Consider the following 12,409-nt stretch of genomic DNA (forward strand, 5'->3'; position numbering starts at 1 on the left):
AAATATTTTTGATTACTTTTCCCAACTAAACTCATTAAAAACACAAATGTTACACGCAAATTAAACTGTATTGGATTTTCGTGGAGAGGGAACTGTCTCATGAGTTCATCAGCTATGTAATGTAATGACTGTTAAATTTATTTTCAATTCAAAAAGAAATTGTGTAAAAAAGTATAAAAACGTGCTGGTTTACTATAATATCTGTATTCTTTTTTTTTTTTTTTTCTGATTAGTTATTTGCGTTGCTTTAGTAAAAAGTTGAGGTTTTTTTCTTGTTGTAAATTTTCTCTATATATCAATATGCTCTATTATAATTAAAGTTACTACATATATAGACGAACTTTTTCTTTTTCTTTTTAATTATAATACCCGAAGTTTGGTTCGTGGGAAACCAAATATTCCGTAAGGACTTAGAGAAGATTTATGATTATCGTCAGACTCATTAGCCTAAAATTCAAGGGACAAGTTAGTCTCAAAATATATAAAGGGAATTCTATTGATTCAGATAACATATATTATTTCGAATTACAACTTTGAACCGCAAAACTTGGGTACTTTGAGGAAAAAAAAAATATATATATTAATAATCAAGATCAAGGAGATTGAGAACAAGAATAAGGTTCAGATCGTCCACTTATTGAAGTACACGCACACAGCCATCCTCAATGTCCATTAACGAATCAGAAAAGAATGAACCAGAAACCCCTTTCATCATTTCAACTGCACTTTCTTCAACTTGATCCCTTAAAAGTATTATCTTCATTATATACCCAAATTTATATTATCCCATGAGTATAAACTTATATTGCCATGAGTATATTTATGACAAACACTTGAATTGACTTCTTCTTCTTTTTTTTTCAGCCACCGTGATATATCTCATTCGAATTTAGAGAAAGAGGAGCATCAGATTCTTTGCTTACTTTATCGGTTAGGTTTTCTACGTAGGTATTGTGCTACAATTAGTATTTAAATAAATAAATGTTAGGGATCTTAGAAAAATATCAGGTTTTGGTTCCTTCCAATATAAAATCTAGTATAGTTATAAGAATACTATGGTCTCATGCTATATATATATACTTAATTTTTTGGTTACACTTTTTAGTTCAAGAGAAATATGTATTGTCTTTATGTAAAGATTAGTTGAAGACAAATATTTATTGTCTTTATATAAAGATCAAGATGATGCCTAATCTGTTGATATATTGACATCTTTTTAACAAGGTTTGGCGACCAACTGACTTAAGACAACTATACTCTTATTTAGAAAAAGAAAAATCGTAACTATGCACTATATATAAGAATCTTTTCCAACTTGTAGCTTTCCGTCATTAATCGACCAACCCACTCCGTGACTACAAATATCTAAAGAGGAGTTCATTAATCAATCCTCACTCCTCACTTCTCAGCATTATATATATACAAAATCTATATTTTATTTTTACATGGTAAAATAATAAAAATTCGATCCATTGTAGATCGTATTTGTCGATTTGTAATGATCATTGAATAATTATAATGTTCATGGCACTACACTTTATTGCAACTCGCAAAGTAAAAAATAATAAAAGAAGATTGTATGATTTTAAAGGGCAAGAAAAATGTGTGAAATTTGAAATCTTATCAAAAAGTGTTGGCTTGGATTAGTATAGCAGAAAGCTCTATGGAATATGGATAATATATAGAGATTGTTTCTAGTGAAACCAAAACTGGGTTAAAATTATGTAACGAACATGGTAAATACTTCATCAAAGAAAAAAAGAACATTGTAATGCCGTTACAGCTGAAATGTTTGAACGTTAGGTAGAAGAATATATATAGACTTGTAGTTATCATATTTTATGGATTGGAGTATATAATTTGCATACAAACAACTTAATTCAATGCTCACCTCATCAAATAAGGGTCTCTTTGACTCGATTACTCGATTTACGTACGAATCACGAATAATGCGTCCAAAACAAAAATATCTTCGAGTAAACGAGAGTCAAAGTAATGCGTCCAAAAACACTAGGACACTTAACAGAACTAATCAACTGCTTTATTTTTTATTTTTTAATCTTCGTTTCCTATTAGAAAGAAGAACTAAGGAAATTAGTATTGTACTGTGTTGATAGTTATATGAATGAATAGTCATTCTCGGTTCTCTCGCTTTCGCAACATCGAATGATCAGTCGCTACAACAAAGCTATAAGGTGACCTCATAACCAAAAACGTCAGATCTTTAGGTGAACTGTCTTTATGGTTCCCAAGTCGACAGGCGAAAAAAAAAAAACAATAAGTAAACAAAACAAATTAATGATTTTGATTTGATGTAATTATATTCTTGTGATTAGCCTTAGAGAGGTAATGATTTTGATTTGATGTCAAAAATGAAGAAAACTAATCGAATTGTGAGGAATGGAACATTCTCATATCATGGAATTACTGATTTACTTCAATTGCCTTTTCCACAAAGGCGGTTGAACCACCCAAACCACATACGTAGCTTAGAATTTTGTTCATATGTACGTACATTTCTTTATAAAGAAACAAACCTTTACATATTGATTAGTAGTATTTTTCGTCCACACATCTAGAACTGAGTACATTTGCTTCACCCAATGAGTTTTTTTATCAACAATACCTACAAGACAAGACAAGAGTGGAAGAAAAAAGAAGATACCGAGAAGCCTAGCAAAGGAATAGCTCTTGCGGTAGTGATGTGGGGCAAAGCTTTTTTGCTGCAAACTTGTACTGCCAGGATAAAAAAAAAAGAGAGTAAGCACTTCAGACACTTATTTATAACAATTCGTAATAAAGAAAGTGGAGTGTTTTTTTTACGTTGTGTTGACTGTACTTCTTTCTGACTGCAACTACATCAGATGAGGGATTCCCATGACACAGCTGAAGAAGATCCTTAACGCATGCTTCCATATGTGTAGCCTTGTACGATGTGTAATGCTCTAACGTAGCGTTCTGAAAAACCACCAATTTAACAGGATTCAATACAACACAGAGTTGCATAAAGTTAACTACTGAAAACCTAGAAATGCAGTGGTCATACCCATGGTTTTCTTGAAGGGTGTAGTATGTGTTGTGTCAAGAAAACTGCAGAGGCTGCAACGAGTGATGGAGTGTATCGTAGCATAGCGTAATCTAATAGCGATAATTCGGTGAGATAGCAGGCTAGACACTCGGACAGCAGTGATGGTACCTAATACAACAACCAGTGAGAAACGTATATAACCATCATCCATTTCCTAGAAAGCTCATCTTTAATTTTCATACAACAATATACCTCCTTTCCGCCTTGAGCAGCACGAAGAAAGCGCCTAACACCATTTTTACAAGTTAAGATCAGCAAAGAACCATTAAAAAATGATGACTGAAGTCAACATCAATATGACCAGAAGCTACCTCAAGAAACATTTTGCGGTTGGAGTTGTTAATTCGAACTTCAAGTAGTTCAGAACAGAAGACTCCATCTCCAAAAGCTGTTCGAAAGCATAAAGGTTAACGACTTATTACGAGCATATCAAAACCACAAGAAGAAGAGTTAGTGCAGGAAGACCAAAACACAAACCTCGTTTCTTGAGTATGTGTTATCGGTGATATAACAGAAATCCTCCACTTGGGGCACACACACTTCTTCGTATTTTCTGGAATTCCAGTTTGTTTACTGATTAGAAATTGCATACTTCTGAAGAAAAAAAAAGGATGAAGCGAAACAGTAAATATCAATATTTCTTACGCTGCAATCATCATGCAGGCAACACCAAGTAACTGCAGATTTTGCTTGGTCATTACACTGCCCGTAAGATACCGATCTACATAGTTCACTGCCAAGTACAACGTCTCAGGCGAAAGCCGATACTCTTCAGCAACCTATGAAAATCCAGAGAACAGCTTTGTAACTATATATTACCTACCAGTGACAATTCTATAATACGTTTTGTCCATTACTAAACTTATTGCCTTATCAATGTAAAATAAATATCTTGCAATTAATGAAGCAGGATTCATCAAAAGCTTACCTCCACAAGCCAGTCAATCAGTATAGAACGCATACTAGCATTGATGTTTGGCTGAATTCTTTCCATGTAATCCAGAGCCGGTCTTTTTTCTAACTGCAGAGCAGAATAACCAAATTTTAAAACGTTTCAGAAACAGAATCAAGTCAACCGTGGCAGGGTAAAACTACAACAATCCTACCTCAGCTACACGCAAATGCTGGTAGATATCAGAAGCAAAGGCACCACAAAGCTGTGGATCCATCAAGTTACTATCAATGTTCACAATCTTATGATCATTCCCAAAATCAGTGTTTGATGACTCTGCATACTCCGGGAGAGCAGTACTGCTCTCGACCATGTATTCTACTTTGGGACTCTCCAAAGAGTCACGAGTGGATCTAAACTGATCTGATTGAGTGGGAGAGGCATCCAAGGATGATAGAGGAGGTGATGAAGATAGAAGCTTATCATCGATTTGAGGCAATTCTGTGTCTTCGCAAGGAACGATTACGTTTGATTTCGCAATTGACTTGGGAGGTAAACCGCAATCGAGGATTCCCAAATTCCAGTTACGAGACAAATCAGGCTTTGGTGCTTTCTTCGATTGACCAATCTTATTCGAACAATGCACCTTAAGAGATGATAACATTCACAGATTAAAGACTTCAATTTCCAGGATAAACCCTAAAACTACGATTCTCGACAAAGAGACACCGGAACTGAAATGGAAAACAAAACGAAGAAGATAGAATCCAAGGTAAACTTACCAGAGTAGACGACGATGAAGAATTTTTCGAGCCAGGAGGCTTCTGGTTTGTGATGTCGCCGAGGGGAATACGACGGTTACCAACATCGCGGAGTGAGGAGGTTCGAGTCTTGGCTAAGTTCGGACGAGGGATCGGATTCTCCTGGGATAGTTTCCTCGATGACGACGAGGAAGACATCGTTAACGAAGAAATTGGAAATCCCCGGCTCGGCGTTCTTGTATTCCGGTGAGATTTAGGGTTTCTCTTCTGCGAGAGAGAGAGATCTTGAAGGAGAGAAGAAGAGGAAAATGAAAAACTCAGAATTATTTATTTCTAATTAAAGTATTCATAAACTATATCGTATGAAAACTCTTTTTATGTGCGTTTCTCCTTTTCCGAAATGTTTCAGAAACGGAAACTCGTGGAAACTCGGAAACAAGTCACAGAAACACGATTTTTTAAAATCTCTGTTTGGAAACGCGATGAAAACTCTTTTTATAATTTTAAAATTTAATAAATAAATAATTTGAAAATATAAGTATTCATGATACATATAATAAAAAACAAAATAATATAATTAGTAGCTTAAAAGTTAAAATCCCTAAATATATGGCAATGCTGGTCAAAAAATTGATTTTGAACGTTTATTTTTTTACAGTTTTACTTTTAACTAAACTATTTAATATTTCTGTTTTGAATTTGTGTTGTTTCAGATTTTTTTTAATATGGTTTTTATGTTTGGAGACTTATTATATCTATATATATATCTGTATGGACATATATATATATATATATATATATATATATACGTTTCCTACACATTTCCATTAATTTTCCATTACTTAGAGGGTGTTATTGGATTGTGGTTTTTAAAAGAATCTGATAGATTTAGAAATCTAGTGTTATTTAATCATGTATTTAAAAAAATCTATTAAAATCTAGCGTTATTCAATTTCCATTGGATTTTGTGTTAATTTGGATTTAAACGTATTCTGATTCTAAAATATGAACAAACACAATACTACACTTTTGTGAGGGATTTTTTTTTTCTCCCCCTCTCTATAGCCTTCGTGTTTAATTTTGGAATTTTTTTTTCTCTACTCGTGTTTGATTTGGAATTTGAGAGCGTGATTCCCTTTGTTCCTTCACTTCTCATGCTTCTGATTGAAAATCTCTGGATTTGGTTTTGTAGTTTTCTCGATCGGATTTAACTATCTTCTCTTTGTTTCTTTTACTCATTCAGTGAGAAGGAATCGTCTTTCATGTATTCTTCTGTGTAATGGCGAGGTATTCTGTTTATTTGTCAGGAATCAGGATTAACTTTTGATTCTCTGTTATTAAATTCATAGAAATCATAGTTCACACCGAGACCTATAAAAGCCTCGGTGGTTGTTAATTTAATTTTGTTTTGGTGTAGAACTTCATCGAAGATTTTTGTGGTATTATTGTTTCAGATTTTCCATTGCCTCTAGTGCTAGGTGTTCTGCTTTTGCTTTATTTAGCCATTTGATTCTACATATCTCTATTGTCTTTGAAACATAGACGTTTCTTAAAACTCTTAGCTTACACTAATGATGCATATCTGATCCAAGATATTAAACCCCATGTTAAGATCTCATAATGCCACTTTGTGAAGCTTGTATCTCTCTGAATGTTGTGACTTTCTGTGGAACAGGATTATGTACCCACTGTTTTCCAATAACTTAAGCGCTAATGACTAATGTGATTGTTAACTAGGATTGTGGGATATCGCAGGCACTGTCAAATATTGGGGATCAGATCTTCTTAAATAGTAGTAGTAGTAGCAGCTATTGATTTGGTTTTGTAAACAGGTCAGGAGGATTATAACAGATTGAGACCTTTGAGTTACTGCGAGGAAGAAGATGGTAGACACTATTACATAATTATTGATGTTGGGAAGAGTTTTAGAGAGCAAGTCCTTCGTTGGTTCACCTTCTATAAGATTCCCCGAATCCATTCTGTTAAGCCCTTTTATTTGCTATTTTCTTGAATTCTTGCTGTCTGAATTGAAATCTATGCTGATTAATGAATTGTATGGTTTGTGTAGATAGTTCTAACCCATGAGCACGCAGATGCTGTTCATGGTTTAGATGATATTCGATCTATTCAACCTCGCGGTTCAACGCTCTTACGTCTTGAACGAAGAAGAATCCTCAAGCTCCGATAATGGTCTCTTCTGTTCACCAACTCGTCCGCACTAAACTCCTTCACCCTTCGTATTCTGGAATTTAGAAGACGAGGACCACTTCAATGACGAGTTACGTCGTCTCTTGGTGCTGGTACCGGAGGAAATACGAAGGACACTGGAGGAGCACTCTGAGATTAGTGAACTCATTAAGATAGACTTGGATCCTTTTTGAACTCATGGATATTTTATTTTTTTTTCTTAATATTTAACTTAAAAAAAAGAATCTATAACAATCACCAAAAATATATTAGTAAATGATTTTCAAATCCAGGTTATATGCATTTTAAAATCCACACAAATACATTAGACTTTAAAATCCACTATTGTCACATATTAATTCAAATCCATTAAAAACCTTAATCCAATAACACTCCCTTAATTTTTGAAAAAAAATCGTTTCCCGTTTTCGAAACGTTTCGTTTCCGCGTATCCGTTTCTGTTTCCATACAACCTAGTTCATAAATAAATAAATAATAAACGGATCAATGCTGACCATCGATTGAAGTCAGAAACCGTTACGATTTACGAGAGTGCTTTGATCCAATTGTGGATCCCACTATATTGAGCGGGAAACTTTTTCTTCTGTTCATTCATTATTTCATTATTTAGGATGTATTTAGGATGTTGTGCTTTTTATGTTCAACAATATCTTTACTAAAATAGTATTAAATTTTACTCTATACAAAATTTAATATTTTAAAATAGAATTTTAATATGTTGTATTAGTTTATGTATGTGAAGTTATTTCAATAATGTATGTTCTACATGACTTAGAATGTCATTTTAAGACATAATTTTGTAAATTTGGTTTTTGAAATGTGAGTATTATGAGTAATTTAATATATGTTATAATTTTTTTTAATATACTTGGTTTTTTGAAATTCTTTCATATTATTGACTCATATTATAACAAATCAAATTAGAGTGTTTATAATTTTTAACCTTTTGATCAATTAAATATTTATAATATTCTTAAAAATACCAAGTTAAACTATTTTAAAATATTTAAAAGTTAATTATTTAAAATTTTTATTATAGTATATATAATTAAACAATTCAACAACAAAAATAAATAAAAATTGAATTTAAATATTCAAATAGTGACCCGTTATTCAGTCAAAACTTTAGTTGAATATATCTTTTTAAAAAGAATAATATAAATAAAACTTTAATATTTTATAGATTGAACAATTTATATTCGTTTAAAAATATCAAATTATTTTTTAATTATAAGAAATAATATGATAATTTATTTGTTTCAAAAAAATAGAATCATATAAAGATGAGAGGTGAAGTATGATGATAAGTTACATTTCTAATGATAACAAAGGAAACTGCTAAATTACATTTCTAATGATTTTAAATTCCATAATACCCATAAATTATTTTTGAATGTCACAATATCCTAACAAAAACATTCATCCATAATCTATTATAAAGTCTACAAAGAAAAGTCATGTACTTCCAAAATAATAAAGAGGAGACACAAGGTACTAAGGTAGAGCAGGTAAAAGAGAAAAAAACAATAAGGACAATGGACACAGTAGACTCGGAGTCCATTTAGTGAAGTTGCTTAAACAATCAAGAAACGTGGGATGAACCATATGCTTGCGTAACATATACAAGTATAGTTTTTATCTTTATATGTGGTTATATTTTTAATAACCTTCATTTTAAATATTCGATAATATAATAAAATAATAATTTTAAAAAATCATTTGCAATTATATGGTCCAAACATTAATATAAATTAATAATTATATCAAATTATCAAAATATATGTATATATATACACATTTTTTATTATAGTTCATTTCTAATATTTTTACTATATCAAAATCTTTGAGTGTTATATTCAAAATATGATAATTGTTATTTTTCTTGTAATTTTATATATAAAAATATTATTTTTAATTTCTTTTGTTGAATTTTTTTGCCAAATTTGTAAAGTATCTCTATAAATTAATAATCGAGAAATTTAAACCTCTATAAATTAATAAAATATTATGCTCCCAATATTATTTATTTATTTATAAATTATTATGCTCCCAATACATAAATTATTATGTATTAAGTATATTCGCAAGTATCTGGGATTGCCTCTAGAATAGACATTTGATAGCTCACGTTGTTCCTTAGAAAAGAGAAGAAATTCTTAGGACTGAACAGAGACTATATGCTTATGTTTGGGTTATAATGTTACATTTCTTTGGTCTAATCTATACTAAATAAAAGTTGGAGCTATAGGTTACTTAAGTTGTCCACGTAGGATTTTAAACAACCAATAGGGATTAGACACTTCATTATTTTATATTTTTATAATTCAGAAAACTTACTATATTGTTAACATCCAATAGGAATTAGCCACTTCATTTTTTAACATTTTTATAAGATTTTTAAAAAAAGAAAATAATTTAATCTATGGAAATAAAATAAATATTATTAAATATTTAAAAAGAGTCTAACATTTTTAAATTTGATATTTCTAATAGCAAGCAAGAGAAAATGACACATCATATTTCTACAATCTATACTAAATAAAAGTTGGAGCTATAAGCTACTTAAGCTGTCCACGTAGGATTTTAAACAACCAATAGGGATTAGACACTTTATTATTTTACATTTTTATAATTCAGAAAACTTACTATATTGTTAACATCCAATAAGAATTAGCCACTTCATTTTTAAACATTTTTATAAGATTTTTTTAAAAAGAAAATAATTTAATCTATGGAAATAAAATAAATATTATTAAATATTTTAAAAAAGTCTAACATTTTTAAATTTGATATTTCTAATAGCTAGCAAGAGAAAATGGCACATCATATTTCTGCAATATTTTTTATACAATTCTACTATTAATTTTATCCTAAAATAATTTTTCTAAATTAAAATTAAATGAATAAAAAATTATGTAAAATTGAATAAAAATAAAACATTATAGTAATTTATTTTATTATTAAATATCAATGTATAGCTATTAAACAAAAAAATATTAAAAAAATTTAAAACAAATTATATAAATATACCCGCGTCATGCGCGGGTTCAAAACCTAGTAATAGTATAATACATTGCCATTGAAGTGATATAGCCATCATGATAAGCGGTCCAAACTACCCGGTTGGATACTTTCATATCTAGGTGATGTACACTTGAATCTAAGCACTGACATGATTATTCACATTTGCTCGAGAGGTAAACCTATAATTCGCTACTTCTCCATAACTCACAGTGAGACAAACAACAAGGCATTACAGATAAAGATTTTTCCTTTTCTTTTGACAAGGTCTTTGAAGCTGATGATATATTGGTTAAGCAAAAGGCTAAGATCTTTCATGAGAAAAGGAATCTGAATATCAGTTTCCATTAGTCCCGGATGGCTAGAAAGATCTTATAATCTTCATTTTATTATGGGTTCAACGTCTTGTATACGGTGCAGGATGAGAGTGCCCTGCTCTTTCCGCAATTCCAGTAAAAATCATTCAACCAGAGACTAGGTGGTGGTCATTTTACGTTTGGTTTCATCTTATGTGACACATATCATCATTATCATCATCATTATGCCTTGCTAATATATTAAAGACTACATTGGAATTCTTTTGCGGACAAGACAGAAGTGAAGTGGTTAGCCCTTTTGAGCTCATGTAGGGAAAGGGTCATTGATCATTTCAAAGTTTGAAATTTTTTACCCACAATTTGTTTGGTTTAATTTTCCCTTTCACGTCTAAATCATGGAAGACCGCATGCTGATGTTGTTACTATTAGAGCACTTGATATTTCAAATCTTATCTTCTTCTATATTATTATTTTCACAGCAACTTTAGCAAAGAAGGCTTGAAGTTGAGAATTATTTACATCTCATGCCATTGTAATTTAATATTTTCTTTAATAAAATTATAAAACAAAAAAAATCATTTCAACTCTTTTCCATTAACAAAAACAAAAATTTCCTAATTTGTCTCCTTATTAAATCTGAAATAAAATTTCCAAATTTCATTCTCCTAAAATCTCTCTACAAATTCTTTACAATAATCGATTTTAAATATAAATTTATGAGGAGCCTATAAATCAGCTGATTTTCTATCTTCCTAATTAATCACCACATTCAATTCTAAAATACAATAATTTTGTCCCGAATTTCTATATATAAAATCATATTAAAAAAATTAATGACTTAAAATCAATCAAAATTAATCTAATAATATAAACTTGGCATATTCCCATATATATATTATGCGATTTTATAGTTATTAATTTGTTTTAATTAATTTGTTTTTAGATTTTATATATAGGAATTTGGGATAAAATTATAGTATTTTAGAATTGAATGTGGTGATTAATGAGATTAAGTTGAATATGTCCACCTATAAGTTGAATATATCCACCTATAAATAATGTTGACCCCTATTCTCAAGTTAGTATCACCAGCAACACAAAAAGATGCACCTATTTGCTATGCTCATTTGGCAACTTTAGCAAAGAAGGCTTGAAGTTGAGAATTATTTACATCTCATGCCATTATAATTTAATATTTTCTTTAATAAAATTATAAAACAAAAAAAAATCATTTCAACTCTTTTCCATTAACAAAAACAAAAATTTCCTAATTTGTCTCCTTATTAAATCTGAAATAAAATTTCCAAATTTCATTCTCCTAAAATCTCTCTACAAATTCTTTACAATAATCGATTTTAAATATAAATTTATGAGGAGCCTATAAATCAGCTGATTTTCTATCTTCCTAATTAATCACCACATTCAATTCTAAAATACAATAATTTTGTCCCGAATTTCTATATATAAAATCATATTAAAAAAATTAATGACTTAAAATCAATCAAAATTAATCTAATAATATAAACTTGGCATATTCCCATATATATATTATGCGATTTTATAGTTATTAATTTGTTTTAATTAATTTGTTTTTAGATTTTATATATAGGAATTTGGGACAAAATTATAGTATTTTAGAATTGAATGTGGTGATTAATGAGATTAAGTTGAATATGTCCACCTATAAGTTGAATATATCCACCTATAAATAATGTTGACCCCTATTCTCAAGTTAGTATCACCAGCAACACAAAAAGATGCACCTATTTGCTATGCTCATTTGGCAGCTGCACATATACAACTGTGATGAAATATGTCGAGATGTCATGGAGTGATCACCAAATCTGGAGCAGTTCCTATGCCTCCCATCATCCCATGCCACAGCTGAAAGATAAGATTGTGACCTCTACGTTCTTTTGCTGATGGAAAACAGTCTAAAATAGCTGACTTTTTAAAAGTTTTTATGCTTTATAAATGTCTCTCCCCCTCTTTTTGTTTACTTTTCTCTCGGTACAATACTTCTTATTTTATTTTTGGTCTATCATTCAAATTCACGGGGTTATATAGCTTCACGGTTTAGATTAGTATTAATGTAAATTTGAAATATCATTATTTTGGTAGT

The 12,409-nt window shown here is 30.3% G+C and overlaps 1 protein-coding gene and 1 long non-coding RNA gene across 2 annotated transcripts; one reads left to right on the forward strand and one right to left on the reverse strand.

The window, feature by feature from the left end:
* Positions 1 to 2,495: 2,495 nt before the first annotated feature.
* Positions 2,496 to 5,091, reverse strand: LOC104751634 (cyclin-A1-2). Its single transcript, XM_010473630.2, has 10 exons — positions 4,763 to 5,091; positions 4,195 to 4,626; positions 4,017 to 4,109; positions 3,734 to 3,867; positions 3,566 to 3,641; positions 3,400 to 3,476; positions 3,281 to 3,314; positions 3,047 to 3,196; positions 2,824 to 2,958; positions 2,496 to 2,736 (listed from the first exon to the last, which is right to left on the reverse strand). The coding sequence occupies exons 1-10, from the start codon at positions 4,937 to 4,939 to the stop codon at positions 2,674 to 2,676; spliced, it is 1,371 nt and encodes a 456-aa protein (XP_010471932.1). The 5' UTR covers positions 4,940 to 5,091; the 3' UTR covers positions 2,496 to 2,673.
* Positions 5,092 to 5,772: 681 nt separating this feature from the next.
* On the forward strand, positions 5,773 to 7,216 carry LOC147925903 (uncharacterized). The gene is made up of 3 exons (XR_015583377.1): positions 5,773 to 6,028; positions 6,574 to 6,722; positions 6,810 to 7,216. It is a non-coding gene; the product is annotated as an uncharacterized LOC147925903 (long non-coding RNA).
* Positions 7,217 to 12,409: the final 5,193 nt, after the last annotated feature.

This window comes from Camelina sativa, chromosome 16 (assembly GCF_030686135.1).
Source record: "Camelina sativa cultivar CO46 ecotype springtype chromosome 16, ASM3068613v1".
NCBI classification, from domain to species: Eukaryota; Viridiplantae; Streptophyta; class Magnoliopsida; order Brassicales; family Brassicaceae; genus Camelina; species Camelina sativa.

Bases quoted from the DNA above. Each gene is read 5' to 3' on its own strand.
- LOC104751634 (XM_010473630.2), bottom strand. From the start codon at position 4,939: ATGTCTTCCTCGTCGTCATCGAGGAAACTATCCCAGGAGAATCCGATC. The intron at 4,110-4,194 runs GTAGGATTGTTG...TCTGCTCTGCAG, and splicing joins AGCATTTGCGTGTAGCTGAG to TTAGAAAAAAGACCGGCTCT. The intron at 3,868-4,016 runs GTAAGCTTTTGA...GGATTTTCATAG, and splicing joins TGATTGACTGGCTTGTGGAG to GTTGCTGAAGAGTATCGGCT.